The sequence below is a fragment of the Aptenodytes patagonicus genome, chromosome Z (genome assembly GCF_965638725.1).
Source record: "Aptenodytes patagonicus chromosome Z, bAptPat1.pri.cur, whole genome shotgun sequence".
Taxonomy (NCBI): domain Eukaryota; kingdom Metazoa; phylum Chordata; class Aves; order Sphenisciformes; family Spheniscidae; genus Aptenodytes; species Aptenodytes patagonicus.
The window spans coordinates 27,602,717-27,629,752 of record NC_134982.1 but is presented as its reverse complement, the minus strand read 5'-3'; the positions used below and the strand labels follow the sequence as shown (position 1 = coordinate 27,629,752).

The following is a 27,036-nucleotide window of genomic DNA, read 5'->3' as shown; positions in this document are numbered from 1 at the left end:
CTTTGGTTTGGGGTTTTTGTTTTAGTTTGGGGTTTCTTCCGACTCCTGTTTAGCTTGCAGATTACTGCTGCTATCTCAGACTTGAAAAAGGCATTGTGTACTTAGAGGCTTTTTATTTTAAAATTCTAAAATACTACTTATCCTTAGAAACTTGGTGCAGATTTCTCTGCAGTCAAACTTCAGCTGAGAATTTAGTGTTCATCTGGCAGAAGCGTTTTGCTAGTATTGAACACATCAACTGCTACGGCTTAAGAAAGTATTTTACATCCTGAAAATCCATGGTAAGGCCAATGCTTTTTATTAGATACAAATTAATTTGATGAATGCACTAGGGAAAGACTAAGCTAAACCAATCACACTTCATGTTAGACATGGTAATGGTGCTGTAGAAACTCCAGTAGCGTAGGTTAACCCACAGTAAAACTGCAGCTACTACAAGTGAGGAGTATCTATATACCTCGCTTTGCCAAAAATTAAAACCTGACAAACCAGTATTGCCTGCTTTTCTTTCTTGCTTCTACCCTTGGTGCAGGACAGTAACTTCAAATGCAAAAATTCTATTTGAGAACTGTTTCTTTTGGGGGTTTTTGTAGATACATAAATCTGAGCCATCAGTGACTAGTGTTTAGCTTCAAGAAACAAGTTACATAAAGCAGGAAGCCTCAGATTTTTTTCTGTGCCTCCTTTCTGCACATAACACTGGAATGCCCCCAGCTGCTGTAGTTATGATCCATCTAAGGATCTTCACAAATCTTAATTTTGACGTCAACCCATGATATTTTTAAACATTAGGAAGAATATTAGAAACCATTTAATGAGTCATCATTCAGTCTTTCAAGAGAACACCATTTCTGCTGACAGAGTAAGCCAAGTAAGTTTCAACATGCAAAATTCTCCTTTGAGAAGAGTAGTAGCAACTAATCAAAATTCCAGTATAATACATGACATTAAGTGTAAAGCTTACTGGTAGTCACATTCCCAGTAGCTCGGTCTTTTCTTTACACTCACATTTAACACACATCCAGTTTTTATATATGTAGCCTGTATTAGAGCAATTTAAAATTTGAGCTGCAAATTGCCATTTTGCGCCAATTTTTGAAATAGTGTTAAACTGCGGAGCCTAGATTCTCGTTCACCGTCCTTCCACAAAATAATGAGGTGGTCAGCAGAGCACGTAGCCAGTCCCAGTTCACCAAAGTACAGGAACATCTGCAATGAAACAATTACTATTACCATGATGCTCACAGGAAATTGTCAGCTTGCTTAAGTGTTCAGTGCACAGCTGGACTAAACAAATACACACGTCTGAAATGGTTCCGCTTGAACATAGGTATGCAAAATTACAATGTATACTTTCTATAAGTTTGAGACATCATAAAATCCCTACATGAAAACAACTCTTAAACAGCACTTCACTCTGAAAGATCTCAATTTAGAAAAAGCAGCAAAGCCTTACAGATAGGGAAGCTAAGGTACAGAATATTGAAGAAATTGTTCCAAGTCAGCAGTAGAAGAGTGAGTGACTTGCATGAACTCTGATCTCCTGGTTTCTTAGGAATAGAAGCCACTGTTCTGTTCACTTGGGTACACTGTCCCCTGCCCACACCACACCACAGGCTACCATCACCAGGCCTGGAAGGATCGAAGAGTAAACAACTGTGACAGACATCAGCATGTGCCAGGTCACACAGACGAAGCCAAACCAGCAAGAACTGTGACACAGGAGAAAAGTACAGCAGCAGTGGAGGGATTTTGCAAGAGCAATGGAGCTGACAAGTCATGTAGTCATCCCTCACTTCAGAGACCTCCACAAGGCTGCCTAAAATTAGCCACTAATTGCAGTTCAACACAACAGCCAATGGAACCAGGTTACATGATGCCACTACGGCATGCTTGCAGTGTCCTGACTCTTCAGCTTGTGGAAGGGATCTGCTCAGGGGAAGCATTCAGGCCAAGGACTGTGCTACAGCCTACCTACTCTGGGAACGGCCACTTACTAGCTATGTGGTTCCAGTAGAAATACTCTGGCCAAGCCCACATCTTTGACCATCACATTTCATCACTACTCAACATTTCCAGCCTCAACTGCTCCAGTCTGCCCACAGTTGAAAATGGAATTTTCCATATGTAGAATGTTGCAGGAAATCACATCCATCATCATCTCAGTTACTCCTTGGCTCCACAGCATCCCAGCAAAGACCCAACATGTGCCTCTCACCACCTTTGCTGTGCCTCTTGCTGAATTACACACTATGTCCTCTTTCTTAGATAGCAACTTTCCATAATGATAATAGGGCATCTTTCAACAGTTTTTCAGAAAGAAAGATGGTAGAGAGGGGCAGAAAGCCTTGCAGAAATCCCTGTAGCAGAAAGGTTCACCTTAGCTATTCATGAAAAGCTTTCAGCTTTTGGCAGTAGCAGTTCTGAAATCCAGTCAGTTTCACGAATACTTGTGAGCAAAACTACTGCAGAACCACACGGCTTCTCTACCTGCCCTTCCCCCAGCTCCTGCCAAGAATGCGTATAGAAGTCCACTGTAAGACAGTGATTTGTTACTCCAATAGGTTTGTCAAACATGAAAAGGTGTGGAGGGAAAATGCCATTTAAAACAAAAACATAATCTATTAGACAGACAGAAGCACAGAATGGTACCTGATCTAAAATTAAAAGACCTCCTTAAGGCTCACAGCACAGAAGTCTAAGAAATTCCTGAATGGGCTTTGTTTTATATGAGCCCTTGCTCAGATCGCAAACTTAAGATGAAATCCAGAACAAACACGCAGTTCCCAGCTGTATTGCTTGCAGTCTATAAAGAAACCCAATACCCCACCAGATTATCTGTAGCATGTATGTATATATCTGCACACACAACTCTCAGGCATCAGTGAGTGTTTGAATTCTCATTAGAACTTTAAGTCAGTATGTTTTCTGTTTGTTGGGGTTTTTTTAAACTGCACTAAATATACCACACAATCAATGTGTTCCCAGCCTCCAGAGCCAGACAGGCGAAAGTTACAGCTGTTTAAGAAACAGTGCCAAAATTACATTAGTAAGTGAAATTCACTTTTTCTTGTTCTTACTAAAGTTGACCTACCTGCACAGCTGATGAATGACCAATCAAATCACCAACCAGCTCCAAGAAATACATAGGTGTATTGTCCTGCATCTTCTTAGCAGCTTGGTTTGCCTGCTTGTTCGCCCTTCCAAATCCCCACATGTTGAAAAACCCTGGGGGAAAAAAAGAAAAAAAAAAAATCTTTTATTTTGGCAAAAGTCACAGATACAATTTATTTCCTCTAGCTAAAGAGAGAACTACAGGAATCACTTAAAATCTAAAAGCAGGACAGTCTGCATGGCAAAATGACAGAAGCATTGTACTGCACAGCATTTCTACATCTGATTTATTCATCTTGAGGGGGGAAAGAAACATAGCTACTTTGTCTTTTGTCCTTACAAGATGTAATTTAGCAAACTTGTTGAATTACTCACCTGGATGAGACAATAAATGGATTTAGCAGGAAATCCAAGGACTGCCTAAATGAACTAACTGAACAGCAGAGGTAGATGCAGGACAGTGATGTTTACCTTTGCTCCGTCCTCTTAAACTGCTACTTGTGCAAAGAGGAGAGAAATGAGGTGCCAGCCTCTCCCCTGTATGTCCTGCACTAAGGCATTAGAGTGCTGGCATACAGGTAACAAGCAAGTTTCTGATGCTGAATTGCCTGTTTTTATACTGCCCACTGGCTTTCTCCTTCAGATTTAAAACCATGAGGCAAACTGGAGTGTAAAGACAGTACTGCATGTGTTCCACTTAGATAGCACGAAATTACACATCTGTGCCACAGCCTCCAGAACTGTGTAATAATACTGACAGAAGTAAGAAAGTTGGCTTCTGTACACAATGCAGTTCAGACTTTCTTCCTGACCCTTCCCTCAGCCCCATCAGCACACAAAACAAGAATTGTGCTAGACCATGGCCCTGGTGCAAGCGAGAAAACTGGAGAGATGAACAACTACTCAGGGGATTCCTTAGAATAAAAATAGAGCAAATCAACAGCAGTCCACTTATCTTGCTGTTGCATATGGTTTCTTTCAAATGTCTCCAATCATAGAAGTTACAAATTTCCAATGTGAAACCAAATACCACTTGTCACAATAAGAAGCAGAACTGTATAGATCAGCAGTCACCAGCAATACTGAAGACAGAACATGCCTGAAAAAGTTTCTAAATCAATCCAGGCAGCAAAAATTACCGTCAACAGGTGAACAGCCAGCTAGACAAAATACATCAAGAAAATCATTCACAGCTCAAATAAAAAAAATTCCTACAAGAGAGTAACAGCTCACTACTGTTACCAGTCCATAATACTAATTATATTGTCCAGAGCACCTGTCCAAGACCACACCTGCCAGTGCCCAGGGAAGCTGCTGGCCTGGTCAAAGAGCAGCAAGCACTACACAGGCAATGTTTGTACTTGGGGGAAAATGCTTCCTAAAACACTGGCAACTAGCCCCGAGGACTAAAACGCCCAGAGGCAGTATGTAAGTGAGGTTGGATACAGCCTCAAAGTGAGTCCCAGTTTCATTCCAAGTTCAAGGAGATGTGGAGAAAACATTTTTTTTGTGGCAGCTGCTCATCTGCAAGCTTCTCTTTAGCTTTCTTCACAAGGTCCTGCAACTATTTACTCTTGCATGGTAGAGTATCCAGCACTATTCAGTACAAGGAGAAGTGGATCAAGGTTTGTCAGGAGACGTCATAATTTTTGTTAAACCAGCTGATACAACTGTAAACTCTAAATAAGCTTTATGGCACAGAACTGCTTCAGCTGGACCTTCTAACTTCCCATATCAAATCTGGGAGGGCTTGTACACCCTTGTCTTCTTCAGTTTCCCACCTGTTATCAGTTGGTTGAATGCAAGACACATCTCTTCTTACAAAGCCTGTAAGTCTCTCTATTCCTATATGGTGAATATTGGGTTTCCTGTTATCCTTTTTAAAAGTGCTTTTCACCGACCCCCACTACTAGCAAACCTGTTGGAACCGGTTCAGCTGGCAGCTGCTGCTTTTCTCGGAGCTCCCAAATGCGCACACTGCCATCTTCTGAACAGGAGATCAGCTGCCTGTAAAAACAGTTGATAAGCAACACTAGTATGGATACTTAACTGCACAAGTCACCCTGTGATGTTTCCATAAAAGAGACAGCAAGTGCCTCAGGTTCTACACAGGTTTGCTAGAACTCTCAAACGTAGCAGGACATCCAGATGTTCCACACAAAACAAGGTGCATTCATAGCAGGACAAACTATAATGGACTTACAAAATAGGTGGAAAAAATACACATTTTCAATCCCACTTTAAAAGCATACCACTCTGTAAAACAAAAAATAACAATTCTAGACTCTGCAAATACAGTTCCACTAACTGACTTCCGAGCTTACTTTCATTAAGCAAAAACATATTTTTTTCTTATGGAAAAATAACAAAAGGAAAGATACTCCTTTTCATTACATGTTTAGAAGTGTTCAGAACAGCACATGCATTTACAAGATAAAGGCCCTAATTTTTATCTTCCGACAGTCTTTTGCTCCATTGAACAAGAGTATAAAGGGATCTAACAACACAACTATTAGATTATACCTATGTAGCAAATTGTCCAACTTGGCTGTCAAAATAAGTTTCAGCTAGAAATTCAGCACTAACGAACAAAGGCTGGGAGTTGTTATTTTTTGTTAAAACATTTCAACTGTTACAAAAAATTTAGTGAAAAATATTTACTGAATATGTCATAGGCCTTTGCTTTATACAAGTAAAATGCCATTAAGCTATATTTTCACAGTGTAGACAAAAGTGCTTTATCAAGTCCGATTTTGAAAATAGCCAAGATATTTTACTCTGAGCCTGCGCATCAAGCATACTGGATTATAGTTTTTTCACATTGAATTACAGTGATGCATTTTCAAAAAGCAGATCAACAAACTCTATCTAATAAAAGCAGATCAAACTAAAGATCAAGTCCCTGCCCTAGAAATTAGATGTAGCTTTGCAGACTGTCTCTAGCCACCCTTCCAAGTTCTACATTTCTTTACTGCATTAACAAAATATACCGTGACTCGTACCTGTTTGGAAGCTTCTCAATGTGCAGTACAGAGGAGTCATGAGCAGTTCTCTGGCAGGCAATCACACGCTTCATTTGAAGATTATATACGTATATGCCTTTCCCAACAGCAGCAAACACACACTGGAAAGAAAATTCAATGGAACAACTTACAGAAACAGATACTGAAAGATCACCCTGCGTGTAATGGATTTCCAGCAGTACTATGACGTCATCTAGCCCATATTATCTAGCTTGTTTCTGTCCTTGTGTTACTGCTTTATCCCAAACATACAGAATCAGCAAGTTATAGAAAAAATAATGATTTTTTGGAGAAAATGAGAGATATCCTCTTATACTCTAAGCAGTTGTTTCATTTCTGTATTTTCATGCCGTACCTTACAGTCTAACCGGAAACTAAGGATACCAACAATCAACACATTTTGACAATTAAACATTTATGTTGTTACACTAAAGTAATGCTCTGTGTTTTGACAAACTCTTGTCTTAGCAAGAAAGATTGAGAATACAGGAAGCTGTTTTGCATTTTTGCCTTTTTTTTTAAATTTAACTGAAGCTGCATAAAGAGGTCTTGCTCAAGCATTTGGGCTCTACTGAGTGTAGAAAAGGAACTCTCTCACAGAAAGGTATTACACAATACTGCAAAGATCTGGAACCATTTTGCATTCAGTGCTCCTCTTCAGAAAGTGCAGGGATTCCGTTTCATAACCATCACAGTCCTAAGAAGCCACAAACAGTTTACAGATCGTTGGACCTGGACCCTCTAAAATCATTAGCAGTCATGAGAGAGGACAAACGTACCATCATGTGTACATACACATGATAAATATTTGCTACCAGAGGAGTGCAGAATGCTTCCATTCAGTACATATTTGGGTTTTTGAAGATACCTTGTTTAGGTGATGGTAGGCTGGATCTTTTCCCTGAATGGCCTGCTTCCATCTACACAGCCCAAACATTAATGTCTCATAAGCAGTTCACACTACACGCTTGTCAACATTTTGTAAAACTGGTAACCCAGCGTCTTTGACTAAGATTTCCTATATATATTCAACGGTGTTTTGACATTGTTCAAAACTCCTTGTCCAGGTTTTTGATGGGTTTTGTTTTGGTTTTTCTTATGCACATCTGCGGTGGGAGCTCCAATAGCTCTGAAACTAAGCTCAGATTTCTGATAGCACTCTACCAAATCAAGGAAAAAACACTGAGCCCAATTCAATAGCCTTCCACATCACTCTTCCACTCCTGTATCTCAGCCTTTTCTCCCCTGCAGTCTTCCACCTTGAGACAGGCTCTTGAGTTTCATATAGTCTTATAGCTTTGCAAAAGATGGTCTTCACAGATCTATTTTTGCACAAGCCCTGGCAAAACCCTGGTCATCTCAAACCCCAAGAAAGTAACAAATGATGAAGCATAAATTCGACTCCTATCTTAACAGGCAAGTTAAAAAACTCACACACACACGTGTGCCAGGACAGCACATGCAGTCCTTAGCACTGTTTCCTAGTATTGCTGCACCTTTACCATCCCATTTGTTTCTGAATGATGTTTTGCCTACAAGCTCAGTGTCAAACTAGACAAGTACATCTTCTCCAACGACCTAACTACCAAGCCTGCTGACAAAGTTCCTAACAGAGAAAATGCCAATTTTACTTTATTTTTTGTAACATGAAGAACAGTGTTCTGCTTTTGGATAGCAGGTAACAAAGTAATTCATTATAGGAATACGTTTCTTCTACCACTTTCTAAGTAGTAACTTTACAATACAGACAGCTCTGCCCTAAAACCACCTACTATTTCAGGATGTAACACTAGAACCACCTTTTCTTCCCACCATTCAAAAGTCTCACAATAAATAAAATTCTGCAGCAATTTGTTTAGTTCAGTTCCATGAATGGAAGAAAGTCCTCAGCAGCCTCAGATTCCACATTCAATGTTTTAAGTACTTCTGAACTTCCCAAAATTCTTTTCCCCTCTTTTAAAACACATCTTGTGTAGCTTTCAAGCAGGGAATCAAAATGTTTTGCAGCCAAATTATAGAACCTTTCCTGAACAGGATTGGCTTTTTGCTCCTTCTAGAACTAAGCACCCACAACAAAACCACTGGAAATCCTACCTTTAGAGACAACTGCATCTCTTTACCTCCACACCCTTCCAATGTTTCTCTCTCCAGTGTTTTAGGAGTGCTCTTTTCACAGACAAATGCATCACTGACTACTTGGCCCTCAGCCTACATTCAGGCTTTTCCACAGCTTTTATTTTGTTATAGGTCATATCTCTGAATCCATTTCCAGGAGTCCCTTTCTTAATCATTCCCCAGCAATGGGCCTACAGGCCCCTAAACAGAATCCCACTGTACCCCAACTATAAAACATGTTTTCTTTTGCCACTAACAGTTGGTAACATTTCACAAAAGTAAATAACAACCTGAGGATTTTTAGTGTTTCCTGAACAATAACTGGGTTCTGTCTGAGTATTCTGACGAAGAACTCTTGGATTATCTTTAAAGCATGATTACAGTAGACTGGATTTTGGACCCGTATTTGTGCTCTTTACAATTGAATATAGCCCATCTGAACAGAAGCAGCAATATTTATTTACTACTAAGCATAGACATATGCCTATTCTTTAAATAGGCATATAACTGTTCAAGAGGCACGTTACTGTGGAAACTGCATTTGCAGAACTATGGAATATGAAAGACGTATGCCATCAAAACACACACCACCTGTTTATTTTTCTCTAGTGGTACTGTAAACAACTAATAAATCTTCGTCAGTCAAAAAGAAATGCTGTTGTGACAGTCCATTATGTTAGTTCTTATACCATGAACAGATTATAACCTTCAGCTAGCTCAAAGAACAAAATTTTATATAAAAACTGTTGACTGTATAAAAATAGCTGTGCACATTTTAAAGAAGCTTCTCATATTAAAACAAGCAAACTGAAAACACAAAACACTTGGCCTTCTGTGGTAAGGTCACGCTAGCTCACTTGAAGTAGTTTACTCTGTTTAAAGTTTTTTACCTCCTCATCAGATGTTAAGTGTTGAACTGAAGTTTCATTTGGGCTTTGGGATAACTTTATTTCCGGCTGTACATCTGGAGGGACAGAGGAGTCCCAGAAGTTGCACTCACATGCCTGCTTCGTCCAGTCAAGTGCATCCCAAACTATTAACTCACCCACATGAGAACCTGTCACAAAAGTCAAGTCTAGAGGGGAAAAAAAACACACACATAGAAATCACATGATATAAAAAAAAAAATCCATTTCACACAAAGTTACAAACCTAGAAAGTTAAGAGAGCCCATTTTCAAGTGAATCTATGTAGAACGTGCAGTACGTAACTGACTGGACAAAAACCTCTCCCTTTGAGTAAATACTCATTTGATTACCTAGCATAGCTCAGATGAGCAAAAGGAGATGAGCACTCTCTCTTGTAAAATTAAAACTAGGAAAGAGAACATTCACCAGCCACAGTGCACAGTACAGTATAGCAAAGGCAAGGACCACCACCAGAAGTATGTACAGGTATTTGAAGTTCATTTGTTGCCTACATACAAAACCCTTCTATTCCTTGGACAAGTAGGTGTATGAGCACCCCTCAGACACAGCAAAGAACACCTTTGACAAACAGAAATACTGATCACAAATTAAATGGATGAGTTAATGGTACGATTGAAGTAGCTGCTTATGAATTTGTTAATCACGCATGGAAAGGAACTGCTTCAACAATACTTAACGCAGATAGCATGTTGTCTTTTTAAGCCCAATATTGCTTCCCCTTCATCATCAAAAAGGAGAAAATAAGGGCAACAGGAAACCCCAGAAACAACTACCATAGAATCCAAGTTTTCTCCTTTCCACCTTCTTGTTAACTCTGTACCACAGCCCCTTTGTGCCAGCCAGGCTGACACAAATAAGCCCAAGGACAAATATACACTCCCTATCACACCAGGAATAACTTGCCCTGGGCTCTAGGAGTGCTCCATAAAAAAGACAGGGAAGAACAAAGTAGGAGGGGTTGAAACCTGTAGTAGAGTAGACAGAATTTCAGGTAATAGCTCAGTATTGCCCTAATGAGCAGCAGAGATTGCATCATCTTCCAGAGCCTCTAAATAATGGATCTATATGCAGGCCCACATCCACACACCCAAAACTTTCAGTTACCTTGGGACTACAACTGCAAAGGATGTGGCATTTTAAATTCCATTTTAAGATCAGAAGGAACAAGAAAAAATAGCATTTTAAACTTTCCTAACAGGAAGAAGACCCAAAGTTCCATTTCCATCAATGACATTGCCTCTTTTGTGCCTTTTCTACATTGTAACCTACCTGGTTTCATTTCACTGCTAATCCATAAATAAAGCCATTGTTTTCATATTTCACTACCTTTGCAGCTACACAGGAAGATACATCTACTAGTTATGAAGTTTCACTCCAGTTAAAAGTTTGGTCCCAATAAAAACTCCATAGTTGAAATATCCCACTGGTAACAAACAAAACTAGTAACATTATAAAATTACTCTTACCATTGACACTGACCAATGACAAAATGTTATCCTGATGGTCAACAAGGCGTTTTACTTCAAGGACATTCCAACCTTCAGACCCATCATTAGAAGCAATCAACCTAAAAATTACTTCAAAGAGAGAGAGAGAAATTGTCTAAACAAGCTTTATGATTCAGAATAAAATGTAGCTATGCTTAAATAAAACACATCATTTTCAGAAAGACACAAACTAAAACATATTATAAAGTAAGACAGTACAAGATGTGCAAAGCCACTTACGACCACTCGTAACACCAAAAAAAAGGGAATAAATTATTTCAGTGTTATTATAAGGCCTCTTACTACAGCAACTATCGGATAAAACATTTCAGCCTAGTAACTCTGAAATTCAGAGAATCAGTCAACATCAGAAGTTGCAGAAAACAGAAGTGAAAAGTACTAGACATCTTCAGGGATAAGTAAAGTAAAAGCGAAACACCTTTCTTAAGGGCTCATCTGACTGAAAACTATTATTCAAAAGGATACAATATTCTCAGTAAGTTCAGTAAGGCAATCAAGTTCTCCAGGAATTAAAACTTTATTTTAACAGTCTTGGAATTTCTTTTATGATATCTCAAGATATCAAAAGAACTGTGGGAAGTTCACATGGAAGTTTACATTGTATACCAATGTCTAAACACAAGACAACTATTTTTAATTTGCTCCTGATTCTTTGATCAGAATATCAAATTGCTATTTTTCAGCTAAGTGTTTAATCATATTGAGCAAAGTCTGTTGTTTTGCTGATTCAGTGCTCTACTTTTTCTCCTGGATTTTTTTCCATATTTTGAAATTTCAGTAATCTTATAAAACACTCTTATTTAAGACTCTCCACTGACAGCTAGCTGATGATTTACAGTTTGCATCCATAGAAAACCCTGTCTCCAAGTGAGCAACAGAAACTATTACATTGTCTCATTATAGCTTTGGACAGTATAATGAGATCGGCAATATCTCATACTCCTGATCTTGGGATAAGGAGACTGTAGAGAAGACTAGTATCTGACAGCTCAGATAATGAGTTCCAGACCTTCTCCAGAAGGACAAATGTAGATCGCCACAATCAGATCTGGACAGATGGCAATAACAGTAATAACAATAACAAAGAATATAGAAAAGTTTTGTCATGCAGATCTCAATAAAATTCCTGAATAGGATTAGTATTGTCTGCCTCTGTGAAATAAGGGAAAAAGGAAGAAGGTTGCTAATCACACCTTAATACCATTTACTTTTCCTATATAATTCCAGCAGCATGCTCTTTACACATATCTCTGATAAGCAGCTGTTATAAAGGAACATGAACACTTAACAGAAATGCAACATACTCACCTAGCTCTTTGCCAACAGTGGCCGCAACACAATTTTTAGGCAATTCAACCAAAGCACTGATACCTTTGAAAAAATACAGGAGATAAGGGAGATATTCATTGGCCACAAGAAAACATAGCAAACTGTTATTTCCTTATTAATAAAGTTCTTCATAATCTTCCTTCCACTTATAAGTTATTATCAAAATAAAAGCATATGGCCTGAAGTGAAAGTTAAACAGCACTGGAATTGAACAGGTTACCTCAGATGGAGGTAGAGTCAGGAGTTTTGGTCCCGAATCCAGCAGAATTCTGAACGTCAAACGTGAGGTGAAGCTGAGAATCAATAACCTTTTTACTTTAAATACAGTTAAGATGTTTATGTCCTAATGCTGGACAATATTAAGGACACTGTAGTAATTATTGAGACTCCAAACATACGCAGTGCCAAAATTATCAGATACTGATACTACCACAGTATGCATGATACTAAGTATCATGCGGAGACAGCTGAAGAATAGGGCACACGATAAAATGTCCAGCTTGCTGTTACTCTGCCTTCATCCTGCACACAATTCAACCAGTCCGTGCTGCCACACCATTAAAGGAAAATTCCCCAAGGAAAAAGCAATCTGTCTCTTTCTCCACAAAGGAAGCAAGAAATTAGGAGGGAAGAGAGGGCCCATGCTGCACACACCATTGACACCTTGTACAAAAGTTTCAATAGCACCACACGTTAAGCACTACAGCACCACTTCCAACTGGTATTTGGCATGATATTTCGTATTGAACCAGAAGAAGTATTAATATCCTTAAAGATTCAGAAGGTTTTGCCTACCACTACTCCATTCTATAACAAAAGTTCAGAGACCTTATTGTAGCCCTCCAGTACTTGAAAGGGGCCTACAAGAAAGCTGGAGAGGAACTTTTTACAAGGGCATGTAGTGATAGGACAAGGGCTAGCGGCTTTAAACTGAAAGAGGGTAGATTTAGATTAGATATTAGGAAGAAATTCTTCACTATGAGGGTGGTGAAACACTGGAACAGGTTGCCCGGAGAGGTGGTGGATGCCCCATCCCTGGAAACTTTCAAGGCCAGGTTGGATGGGGCTCTGAGCAACCTGGTCTAGTGGAAGGTGTCCCTGCCCATGGCAGGAGGGTTGGAACTAAGTGATCTTTAAGGTCCCCCCCAGCCCAAACCATTCTATGACTCTATGAAAATATTGGTTCCAACTTAGAATTTGATTCACAGCTTCATAGGTATCTTTGTAAAGTATGGCAATAATATGCAACAATTTCCTTCGCATGGACAGATTATATAAGCTTATAAATAGAAAAGCATGACTGACATTGAGACCTGATTACATTTACTGTATTTCTATCAAAACCTGCATTTTCTACATCAAAAGTACTGATTCTTAATAATAAAAAGAAACCTTTACTGCTTTACTACTACAAAGCTTTACTTAGGAATAATAAAACTCCCACTCATTCACAGAGAAAGCCAGCCAAAGGATCTGGTCCACATTACAGCAAACATGTATAAATCAGCATCTGAGGTCTAGCCCTGTAAGTCCAAGCTAATGTACAGTTACTAAGATTTGACATATTCTAAAATTCACACAGCACAGGAGATTAAAAGCAGTCTTAATTCTGAAACAATTAAGTCTGACATTTAAAAAAATAGAGACTGGCTCTAATACGTAATGTTATCATTAGAATTAAAAAGAATTTGCCAAGGTGGTTTTGCACCATTATACAGATCCATTTTACTTGTACTTTAACAGCTATAATGAGTCATTTACATTTTTACCTGCATCAGTAAGATGACTGGTCTTACACAAGAGATCTAATTTTCGGTTCCAAACACATAGATCACTCCCTCCAGACAACCATACATCCAGTCTTTGAAGAACTGTCAAACACTGCAGAACAAAAATCAGATATATGTCCCCTGCAAAAGTTCTACAGGGAGTTTCTTAGTGAAATGATCACAAGCTTTAGTTAGATAAAACTGTAAGTACCATGCAATACAGCATTAAGGTGTCACTTTCCTGAGAAATACAGATTTAATTACATACTATATGTTACGTTTTTCCATCAACAATGCAAAAAACTGTTTTTTCAGTGGTTTTTTTTCTACTATTAACATTCAAGAACTAGTTTGACTGTAGGTTGCCTTTTCCAACACAGTAACAAAACCAAGCCATAAAATTACCTTTGTCCTGCATCCTTTCAAAAAGAAAATTGAGGTATTAAGAGTTCCAAAAACAAATTAAGAATTGTGCCCACTTCTCAGCCACTCATTATGTATCTGTTCTTAAACCAAACACTGCTGTTCATTTTAACACACCTGCCCATATGGCCCATGAGCCATACATAATAGATTCTTGTATACAACAAAACAACAGACATACCTAAGGTTTCCTCAGCTTACCTTTACAGTAGAATGGAAACATGACACTTTCTGAACCTGCCTGCCGCTAGTGCAGTCCCAAACCTGACTTTATTCATTAAGGAAACTGAAAGGTTTTTATAAATTATAAATATAACTGCTGTGTTTGTAACTAAATGACAGATTGGGAAATAGGTATGCAGAGACTTAGTCTTCTAAACTCTCTCTTTTCAATATTTGGCCAAAATGATATATTAATAAAGGTCTGTTATGGAGTCATTTTTGTAGCAAGGATTGCATCTACTTTTGAGCAATAACTAGTAAAATCCTAGTGTAATCCAATTATACCTACTGGATATTATCACCCAATGAATTGCAGCCTGTCTCAATGCTACCTTTAAAAGTAAAAACCAAGAAAAAACCCATAGAAATTTTAATCCTCTCCAGATCTAAGGATACAATAACTGTTCTATCAGCTGATGCTGTTAAAATCAAATGGTTTTTTTCTTCAGAAGCATCTGACGAAGAAAATGGTGCTATAGCTGTAATTTTGTGTGTGTGTCCATGAAGTTCAAAAAGTTTTTCCCCAGTCTGAAAAATAAAAACATGGAAAACTAAGGGTAAAATTTGGAAAATGCCTACTGTAGCATATGACATAGGTACCAAATGACTTTTGAAACCAAGAATTTCTAAGAGTCTAAAGTCTCCCTTTCTAAAGTAATTTATGGATTTACTTCTTATACTTTCAGTACTGTTCAAGATCTTACCCAGAATTAAATAATATATTAAGTATAAGTGTAAAGGAGTAGTACATAATAAAAATTACTCTGAGAAAAAAAACACTCTGAAAGCCCTTAATAACTGAGTTCTGTATTAAACTCATTTCATTTTAATGCAAATATTGGCCATTCACCCTTTTTAACAGATATTACAGTAATTCAGATTTGTTGACAAACCTTCTCTTGAAAAAGTAATTTTTTTTTTCTTTTAATGGTTAGAAAAACTTGACCTCTATTTATGGCAAACACAGTACTGCCAAATTCCTGACAGCTTTATTTAGTATGTACATTATCTATAGCTTCAAGCCAGTGGTTTAGATAACTGCAGCTATTTCTGCTCTGCTTAGTCAAATGGCAGAACCCTACAAACAAACATGCAGAAGCATGCTGGCGTTTTAAACATGCAATTAAAATACACGGTAGTTATAACTGTAAACTTCTTTACACTTGTGGGTTAAGTTTTTAAATTAAAACTACAAAAGGTTTGCTTTAACAAAAATCCTACAGAAGTAGAAAATGGAACTCCGTTGCTAAGCTGGATATCTAAATGAGTTTTACATTCACAAACTGTTCAGAACAATGAGTATATAAACTCACATACATGGTTTTGAATATTTAAAAACAATTTCCTTTTCCAAACTATAGAATTATAAGAGACTTTCAACAACAGCAAAGCACTAACTGAAACTGCTCAAAAGGGAGCTAAAGTTTCAAGTTCTCCCTTCCATATTTTAAAATTACACCATCATAAATGTCCCACAAATTTTTCAGAAGGTTTCTAAAAAAGTTTACAGTCTAAGATTTCTTTCTTCCTTAAGTTGAATGTTTGATACTCACAGTTTAGACAGCACAGTATGTCTCCCTTTTAGACTTCCTATTGAACAATCTAACTTGTATACTAGCCCTCTTTAACACAGGTCTAATGCTCATCCCTTCTCTATAATTTTGTCGGTGATACGGAGACAGAGAGCAGAAGAGCAGAACAGCGGGTATCACACTTACAGAGCACTATTTCCATGACAAATCTAATGTCTTAGTAAGGTTTTTAAAAGTTATAAGAAGATTTTTTATCACAACAAGCAATTAAGGCCTTGTTTCTGCACTGCATGCTTAACTTCCACTGACTTTTGTGTCTTTCCAATACAGTTTTGTGTTAGCTCTCCATTTAGTCTAATCAGTTATACTACAAATAGGTATTGCTAATAGAGCCACTGAAATGTACTTAAAACTTACGTATATATATAAATCTTGGTAGGATTGGGACCTTGCTATGTATTTGTTGAGTTACTAGTCAACATTTCAGTGTTTACAGCAAACACCGAACATATTTTAAAAGAAGAATTAAAGCCACAAGTTCATACACGCTTCTGCTTTTCACATCATCATTTCATCTCAAATCTCTCTAAAAACATTTGTCTTCCCAAAACATTCTAACTTTTAAAACTTATTCTCTTGGGTTCACCCAATTTTCACTTTCCTAGCTGTCCTTTGTAAACTAAGATTTGACAGACTCCCTCCGCTTTTACATTTTTGAACAGTAACTCTGCAGCAATTCTTATTCATTCTGCTTCTTCGCTACTAGACATTTCTAAGTCCTCTCCCCAACTTCTACCCTCCCCACCGCACACAAGCTACCCCAAAAAAAAAAGAGCTAACCTGAGCATTCCACAGAAATATGATTCCATCATCTCCTGCAGATGCAAACCTGAAATGGGAAAAAAAAAAAAGCTGTGAAAACTTCAATATAGCATGAAGTAATGGAAAAGCAATAAACAGTTATGTAAGAAAAATATTTACAAGATATATCAGACTCTCACTTTAGAGAATAAACACGTATTCATAAATCCCAATTACAGTTTATAAAATGAAATCAGTACATTTAAATAGGTGTTAACATATACTTAATATAAGAACAAGGGTTAAGAATTCCAATACGTACTATTATAAATAGAATCCCGCATTACAGAACCAATTCTCTTGTTTAAAAATATGAGATCTTACATACCAAATAACAGTGAACTCTGAAACCAAATACTGTTAGTCAGAGCCAACTGACTGCAAGACATCTAACAACTTACAAACCACTCAGGAGTAGAGGAGCCCAGTATTTATCATGACACTTTAAACTGTGTCTTAAAAGAACTGCCAAAGGGAGTGCATTTAAGGTGCTAAATTTGTATTCTGCTAAAAATCCAGCTGGAAGGCATACCATATGAGGAAAAAACAGGTTCATATTAGCATCTTAATCTCACATTAACAAAGTCTGACCTAAATTCAATCTTTTCCCTAGGCTAGAGTGAATATCTAACCATCTGCCTACATTTGCACCTTATCACCACCACAGCTACACTGTAGCTGGAGCACACATCCCAGCTATCCCAGTAAAAGCGTACGATGAGTTGAGAAAGCCTAGAACAGAGACAAGACCTTCCATAGAAAATTGATTTCAGTTGTTACTTGCAAATATACCTTTCTATTTTTTTTTCCTTTTGTTTTAAGCCTTCACCAAGGGTTAAACAGTTAATATTTAGAGAACCAACTAAGATTTGTACTATGTGCAAGAAAGTCATGAAGAAGAGAGGTTACATCACTTCTCATTTTTTTGTTACCAGCTGTGAATGGTTTCATTAACTATATACACATACTTTCTTTTAGACTCTTTGTAATTACAATGTTTGTGAAACTTGCTAACAGACTAAGTTTTCAGGCATAAAGCTATAGGGTTTCCCCCCCCCCTTTCTTCCACATATCCTCCTGTTTTATTCTATTATAGTAAAAAAAAAGCGTAAGCTGTACTTTCTTCATATCTTTCATTATTTTACATCAAATCAAGCCCTTCTTTAAAAAGATCTGAGCAAAAAACAACCTTCCATGCACACCTCTGATAACATTAATTTCTTATCTTTACTTGCCTTTTGGCTCTATTATACCTTGTTTTGTCACAACGTCAAGAACTTAAAATAGTAAGACTCTCACAATTCTGCAATAACCCTTTAAATTCCGATTCCTTTCTTGAGTAATATTGGAGCTGTGTGCCACTTAAACAAAATTCTAGGAAGAAAACTGGTGTTTGAAAGAAGGCATAAGTGTAATTCATCAACATAGAAGTTCAATAGAGTGCTGTTTTGTGTATTTTCCTCCTCATCGTCTAACCAGGATTTCTGTTTAAATACAAAGGTATACTGTAGAGTCAGTTATCCTACAGTTACATTCTGTTCACCAAGGTGGAGATTCATGGGTCACCTGATTCTTTTCCAGTCATGATCACCATCATCTATAACCTTGTCTGTTTCCTGAAGGAGCAAGGAATGGTCAAATGAGCAACAAAAAAAGCTGTTCTTAAAATGTGTTATGAAGTCTGTTTAGTTTAATGTGTCAAATGCTAGAGTATTACATGCAATTTTATCTCAGTCCATTTTTTGGAAGACTCTTGCTGAGGCTTAGCCTTCTTTTGTGATCTTCCAATCAATATGACCCTTACTTCATGTTCAAAAAGTACAAGAGAAAAGAAGGAAAAAACCCCAGCTTTCTGTTACATTTATACAGGATTTATTTAGTATCTTCAAAAACCAATCTGAGAAAATTTTCCACTCACTGGTTTTAGCTGAGCCACTGAGAAAACAAGAAAATCCTTCTTCAAAATTCTCAATAAAATGATATTATCTAAAGACCTGAAGCGTGAAACTTGGCTTACAATAGTTGACAAAAAGCACACAATGGAATAGCTGCAGAAACTAAATAAAAACATTTCAGAAGCTGAGTAACAATACTAATATTACTGAAAAGAATCAAGTGAAAAATATTATCAGCTGTTTAACAATCCAGAAACTACCATATTCTTCATAAATAAGACCTCAGAATTACTGTCCAGTGAAGCGACTCTATTAAACTCCTCAAACTCTCAGAATATTAACCAGCTATATAACTTACTCCTTATCCATATGCTATTTTATAACCTATCTTCAATGCAGCCATCCAGGCTTTAGTTTTACACTGATTATCATTAGTTTAGCTTCAATAATTGACCTGCTACCATACAGTGAAGCCCCAAATGGTAAAAGATTTATTTGCACCAGACAGTGTGTACAATCTAAGAATACTCTGGTATTTCTATAAAGACCAATTACATTTATTGAGTATGTGTTTTGGGAAAAATGTACTTTGAGGAAAGGTTATTTTAATAACTTGTCTGGGAAAAAAAAGGTCTGGAAAAAACCCCACAAGATTCTTCTATTTTTATATGAATCTTCTGGTAGATTACTATAATGTAGAAAATTAAATTTTATGGTAATGCATGTAACTTTCCTGATATATATTTATGACATTAAGAATGAAAACTGACAATCTAAAAGTTCTCCATGGAGTCTTCTGTGAAATTTTATATAGATATATATTTTGTATATATGTATATACACACACACACTATGTATTTACAAAATTATTAGAAAATAAGATTCTGCAGGCATTCCAAATTTGGAAGAGACCACCTGCCCAATCAATGTGCATGGGGAAGGAGAGAAGCTTCCTTCACAAAACACCTGCTGTACACTGCAAGGGTATAAACCAAACTCTTACCCATGTTAACTTTGTGTAGTGTATTGATGAATATATTAGAAATCCCCTTCTGTGCCTAATCCATAAAAGATATAAATTACTACAGCTCCTTAACAGAGACTCTTGCCTATTACTTAACGTTCTTAGTTCTAAAGGTTTTCTATTTAATTCTCCACACCAGCCAAGAGTCACTACACTTATTATTGACTAAAGGCTTCACAACCTTACTTTCAAGGCAGATAAATATTTCCTCTCTTGCAGGATTAAGCTAAGTTAGAGAACATGCAAGGCTAATTTAGACAAAGCTAGCATAGAAGCCAGGTCGTAACATAAACCGATCATAATTCATTCTCTCAGTCACCCTTCCGAAGTGACAATGGTAAATGTAATTACTTCATCTCTGCTTCAGTTTTCCAGTTTTTAGATAACTCCATCCTCAGAGTTCACAATAAAGTTGGACCTAGCTACAAGGAACTAAGAACAGAACAGATGAAGATTGTCAGGGAATACACAAAAAAGTGCACAAAGCTAAAAATTTGAAGAGAGAAACAAAGGAACTGTCATGTTTCAAAGAAGTACAGCAAGTTGAACAAGATCAAATTGGAGGAGATATGTAATGCAGATATTAGGCATATGTTGAATTTTACTAAGTAGGCACTCTGAATAAAGTGGTGAAAATTTCAAAATTTGAGAATTTCAAAAAAAAGTTGCATTAACCAAAGCTCAAGTGAATTAAGCACTCCAGTTTCAGAAGAAAGTGTAACAAAAGATTGGAAAGAAAGGAAGGAACATCAGCATTCAATACTGTTGAGAATGTCATGTTCAATTGCTACAGTGTATCTGTAGAAGCCTACTACATACTTCTGTAGAACCAAAAGGTGAAATAACAGCTGTCCTCAGTTCTGAGACATAAAACACATGCATCCACTGAGAACAGAAGCAGACACTACTGCATATTGTCCTGGGAGAAAGTGTGTGTATGAATGTATAGAAAGGAACGTTCAACACAGGAACAGCCTGAAAAAGAAGGGCTGAATTAACTAAAGGCATTTCTTTCAAACAAAGGAATTTGTACCAAGAAACAGAACTTCAACACCATTATTTTCTCGTGAAAGTTTAACTTACAAAGAGAAGCCAAAAGATACCAAGAAAAGGGAGCATTCACCCCTTGCCTTTTTTAACTCCGGGCTTTTCCTGCCCTCCCCCACCAAAAATAAAAAGAGAGGATTAAAAATATTACTACATTTTCATAAATATTCTCTGAAGTATTACCAAGGATGCTGTGAAACAATATGAAATACAATTTCATACCTGCAATCATCTATTTGCACTAGAAATCGTACTATATCTTGATGACCTTTCAACACACGGAGCTCCGTGTAAGGATTCTGTATTTGTTCTTCACCAATTGTCTGTACAGATGATTTCTAAAATTCATAAAAAAGGAATGAAATTTATTTTGTACTGACATAATTATTTTCATCAGGTCTTTGTAATGTCTGGCAATCTACATATAGACCCATGTGTGAATGTATAGTTACATTTGAAGTTAAATTAAGTTTCTGAAACATCATTTTGCCTCAATGAAAATCATTACAAAAGATCATTTCCTATTATTTCAAGTAAATAATATCTTTCTGTAGCATGTATTTTAAATTATAATATAGCATTTTCTGTTTAACAAAAACATTTTGTACTGCTTTAATCACTGATACACCAAGATGAAAACCCACTTTAGTCATGAGCTGTCATGTGGAGCCAGCTTCGTGACTCAATTCACCATACATTCAGTTTTTCATTAAATTACACCTCTTCCGAGAGGTCTGTGAACCTCTCATATCTTTTATCTACCATTCAATTTTAAAATCCTATATAAAGATGACATATTTAAAACAAATAAGACTAAACGCTGTTCTGTTACATAATATATAAATCATCCATTGGGACTCTATTCACAAAATACCAAAGCAAACCACTTAAAAAAACATAAAGAATGATTAATCATTTTATAGAACAGCATCTGCAATTACCCCAACAAGACTATTAATTAAAAGAACAATCAATCGCTCAGAGCAAGCTGATCACCAGGCAGGGTCAATAAAATATTGCATAGGACTGCAGTTTCAAGGCACGACAGTTCTGCTAACCTCAATCACCAGTTTGTTTCAACAGAAGACAACTTTTTTTGTATTTTAGGTCTTCCACATTCTGGAACAACTTGCTATTAGACTTTATTTAAAAAATATATATATATATCTAAATAGCTCAGCAGTAACTCAGTGACAGCAGTCTCCTCCTTCTAGATTTATTTTACATGACAGTCAACACCATCTTACTTCCAGGACTGTCTCTTCTTTGAGGACTTCAACAGAACCTACACTGTAAAACAGTAATTACTAAACACTGTACAACATGCAGCATACGTGACAGGTAACCCTGCATGAAAGACAACCATATTATCCTCAGAAACATCAACATTTTCTTGCAGGAATAATAAATTATTTTCTATTACTTCCATATAGGTACTATGATACTATTCTTCAGAAGTTAAGAATGACAAAGTTAATAAACAGGGAAAGAAATCTGTGTTTATTTTTAAAATGAAGAGGTTGTCAAAATGCTAGTTCTTGTGATTTTATCTTGGTTTTGTGCTATCTGATGCATTTCATGAAGCAACTGTTCCTCATTTTATGCAATTATGTGAGAATAGCAGTTCCCATTTAAAATAATGCAAGTAGAGTCTACATGGTTATAAAGAAGAGTTGGACAAATTATGGAAACTTGGAGTTCAGCTGTCAAAAGCTAATCAAAACATTCCTTAAAAAAAAAATTTGAGTTCTAAAAATCCTAAGCACATCTCAGCATCACTGGATGACATTAGCAATACCGTAGTCAGAAGACTTCCATTTTTATTTACTAACAGAAACATACCTTCACAAAACAATTGTTACACCGCCTTGAAAAAGTCAGAATTTGTAACATTAACATCCCAATTCTATATTCTGTTGTTGCTTCCTATTCAATACAAGACAGTGCTACTTCTTTTGAACAATGTGTCTCATCTTATTTTTTCTTAATTCTAAGAATGCCTGTGAATATTGAAAGGAACAGTGCTGCTGATGAAGTACTATAGATAACAACAAAATAACAGTTTTTCCCCCAGTACTGTCATACAACAAGCTATGCTCTCTTCAGATCTTCATTAATATTTACCAAAGTGTTCAGTTACATGTGCATTCTTTCTCTGAAGAAATCTATTTTTATACAAACTATTAATTGAACTCTCTTGTAGCAACACCAAGTTTTCAGAAGAGAAAGCTAGATGCTGATGCTAATGGAATCCATTCTCAACTTGCATGTTTTTATGCAGGACCTGTAAGCATCACTACAATAAGTGAAAAAAAACACATTTATCTCAGCTTCAGAACTTCCTATAAACCCATGATCTGAAGCATTTGAAAATGGGATTTTCAAAAGCAATTCACCAAAAATATGGATACAAGAGTACACAGACATACCTATGTATGTATCATGGAGCATGATAAATTAGCTTATATGGACCTTGATACTACTGCAGTTAGACTGCTCCCATTACCAAAGCCACCCTGCTTAAGATGTACACCATAGCAATCAACTGAAGAAATTCAGCAGCTTAAGTCTAAATGATTTTCAATTCCATAGTAAAAAAAGAAAGGGGTAAGGAGAAATTTACATTTCATTAATTTAGGACAGCTTTGCCAGAGGCTTCCTCTATTCACCCAGTGCACTGTCACTCTAATACATCTGGCCTTTTCATGACTGGCTGAAGCCATAGCACATGAAACAAACACCGTAAATCCATAGCCCACACACTGCTATGGGCTTCCTTATCTATTTAAGAAGAGTACAGAGAGAATTAATAGTTATGAAGATGATCTTTAGATGAAACAATATTATATAATGCAGGAAAAAAGAACAAAAAGTTTAGGGACTAACCCATATCAATACTTGTTATTCAGTTTTTCCACAGAGAAGCAAAATGATCACCATCATTGAGCAAACCAGTGGTAGCAATGGGAACAGAAGTCCTGTGGATCAGGTTTAACCAAGCTACAAATGGCAGAATGGAAGAACTGGACCACACCTTGACTCATGCTCATGCTTTATTAAATCACAGTATAACTAAACCATAGTCAGAGTTTAAACTTTGGAGAGGGACACACACCAGCATAGTTTTCTAACACATCTCAGCAAGCTGTTGCATATTTCCCATCTTCCTTTTAGAAACAACTGCACACAAACCTGCTAAATACGACTGCAATACGACCAAATTTTGACTGATGACAAAGGTCAGAAGCATTCCCAGACATTGTCATTCCAAATTGGTACAGACTCAAATATCCACCAAAGTAACTACTGGCATTTGAAATCAACCATGATACTGTCATAGCTTGGTCACATACAGCAGCTGAAAAAGACTTACTTCCTCATATTTGTCTAGATTATAAAAGCACTAAGTGTTGGGAGCCCAGTAATAGTGTTAATTAACTCTTGTTAAGTCCAGGCTGAGAACTTCAGCAGTGTTGGGAACAAGAAAATCCCAATAATCTCTCCCTCAAATCCAATAAAACTCTTTTTCCGAGTAAGGCAACAGGAAGGATGTCAGTGTTCAGTGCACTACATAGGCCTAGTCTATTTTACGGATGAGAAACTGAGAAGAAATGCTAGATTACTACTACAAACTACAGCTAGGCCACATAACTAATAAGTTACTGCCTATAATTTACATTATCGACCGGCGAGTCCCGAAGGCAAGACTCCATATGCTTGCAAACTATACAATACAACCCCCACTTGCCCAGGACGCGCAGAGGAGGAGGGAGGAAGCCGGGACGCTCCTGACAGGGACGGCTCCCAAGCACTTCAGCTCCTGGGCAAGCTCAGCTTGAGCGTTTTGCTGTTTGCTTTTGTGTTTTTGCCCCTCCCCTCTTTCTCTTCAACGAAGCTTGCAACCCCTTCTAACAGCCAGAAAGTCTCACAGGCTGCGAGCTAGCCCTGAAGGCCCCTTGCTCCGGAGAGCCCGGCGCAGGGCCCAGCCGCGCTACCACAGGACAGCAGACCCACCCGACGGAAAGGCCACCGCCCAGCGCCCCCCTTGCTCACAGCGCTCCCCTCCCAGACCTAAAGCTCCCCACGGCCCTCCACCGGCGCCGTGCTGCGCGAGGGCGGCTGTCCCCACGGGCAGCCACCCCCGGCCCGGTCGGCGGCTCCTGACTGAAGGGACCGCGCTCCCCTCCCCCCACCCGCCAACGGCCCTAACGCTCCTCCTGGCCCCGCCTCCCGCCACGAGCTGCTCTGCCCCCTTCCGCCACGCCCGCCCACCGCCTTACCTCCGCCAGGCCCTGCGGCTCCCGGCCGCCGCCGATCAGCCACCGCAGCATCGGGAGCGGCACCCGCGTCCCCCCCCCCCCACGGGCGGCTCGCTACGGCAGCGAGACTGTCCCTCGTCGCCTTGCTGCGCCCGCAGGCTCGGCGGGATGGCCGAGGGCGGGGGCTCCCGCTGAGGGAAAGGCCTTCTTAATCGAGCTCCTCGCAGAGAGCAGCCCTCCAGCGGGCGGGGCCGAGAGGGGCCTGAGCAATCGATCGCCGAGTGGTTGCCGTGCCGCCGCCGGGGGGAGCTGTGAGGAGCCGGTGGTGTGGCGGGAGCCGTGAGGCAGCGGCGGGAGCCTCAGGCTGGCTCAGGTTAGCCTGTGGGCGAATTCTGCAGTTTAATGCCAAGCGTTAATTCTGTATAAGGGACAAATAAAATATTTACTAGCTTTTTCCTTGTTGTCTTCCAATTTCAGAGAAAATTTACGCTACAACAAAATAATAATTTTTACCATTTTATTGTGACCATCTTACCTGTTTCCTGAAGTAAACAACCACCAAAATTTTCTGTATATAACAGATTTCCCTTGGCTGTGACTGTTTTCATTCTCCTTCGCTGAACCTCCTTTAGGTCTGCGATGTCCTTGTCAGGATGGAGTAACAAATACTGTACAAACACACCGCCTTCAACATGCAGCTACACCATCGGGCTAAACAACGGCCTCACGTAATTCTCAGTCCAGATCCTCCTCTGTCCTTAACGCAATGATCTTGGCAGCCTTTTTGAATTTTAGGTGCATGTGGAGCAAGATCAGAAAACCCAACCCAAAAGGCCACACAAACCCCATTCTTGAGCAGACACAGGTAACAAAGAAACCCCTGGCGTGTGTAAACCTGTCCAACAGGCACTGCTCTGTACATGTGAATCTACACATTTCACTTGTCCTGTTGCCTTTTCACCCATGTTGTTTCAGGTAATCAACACCACACAGTATAATGAGACATACCTGAGATTTCCCCAAACACCTAGAGCAGGAGATAATGGTGGTTTGCTAAAACTTGAACTTCTAGTAGTGACCAACCTGTGTGTGGAAAGCATGGGATGCATCCTAGGTCTAGGATGAAATGCTGCTGTATTGATATGTTTGACAAATATTGGTGGCGTGCAACCTGAGTATTGCCGTTTGTTAACCTGTGAATTCTTTGCAGCTTCTCAGCAAACTAAAGTTGATGACAACCATAAACCAGTTTTAAAGTAGGAGATGTTTACTCCTTCTTTAGCATACTCCTGCTTTTCCACTTCAATTCAGCTGTCTTAGGTTCCCAGCTCAGAGGTGCTGTTCCTGCAGGCTAAGGGCACAGACAGTGGGATTACTTTGTGCATGCAGCTACATCTGCCAGGGTTTCCATGGTAATATTTTGTCATCACCAATCTGCTCTTCAGCAGTCTCCCTAAATAACATATCTTCTCCAAACTGGCAAGTGTTGACTCGTTTCATTGCATCTCATTTATTGGAAGGAAGCATTGCACAGGCTAACACTACTTACAGTTGTATGACCTGTAATCCCCAAATACAGTATCCATAGTGATATACCCTCCAAAAACAAAAAAGAGAGGGGACAGCACTTACTACACCAGATGCAGGCACAGGGAGTGCTGTTTACTCAAGTTAGCAACATGAGTAAGGATCTTCTTTCTTCTTTAATGCAGTGAGGAAAATACACTCCACGGCTTTACCTCTCCTTTCCTGCCATACCTACTTATTTTAACCTGTGCTGCTGTATCACAATTCACACATCTGGAATAGACAGGAGAGAAAAAAATGTGGTGCTGTACTATGCTGAACAGCATCTTTGTAGATAAATACAGAGCTTTGACCTTCATGGCAGTGCCTGGAAAGCTATAGGGGGTGTACTGTCTTTGTAACAAACGTGCTGGAGTGCATTCTTCAAAACAGGAGCTAGAAATGCACCAGGTCCCTGCC

General features: G+C 38.4%; 1 protein-coding gene across 1 annotated transcript; it reads right to left on the bottom strand.

Moving 5' to 3' along the window:
• Positions 1–279: 279 nt before the first annotated feature.
• On the bottom strand, positions 280–25,210 carry WDR41 (WD repeat domain 41). Its single transcript, XM_076363239.1, has 13 exons — positions 25,072–25,210; positions 21,014–21,129; positions 16,805–16,853; positions 14,829–14,960; positions 14,412–14,474; positions 13,788–13,899; positions 11,998–12,060; positions 10,648–10,758; positions 9,143–9,327; positions 6,117–6,238; positions 5,033–5,121; positions 3,095–3,228; positions 280–1,209 (listed from the first exon to the last, which is right to left on the bottom strand). Exons 1-13 carry the CDS (start codon positions 25,120–25,122, stop codon positions 1,057–1,059), a joined length of 1,380 nt encoding a protein of 459 aa, XP_076219354.1. The 5' UTR covers positions 25,123–25,210; the 3' UTR covers positions 280–1,056.
• Positions 25,211–27,036: the final 1,826 nt, after the last annotated feature.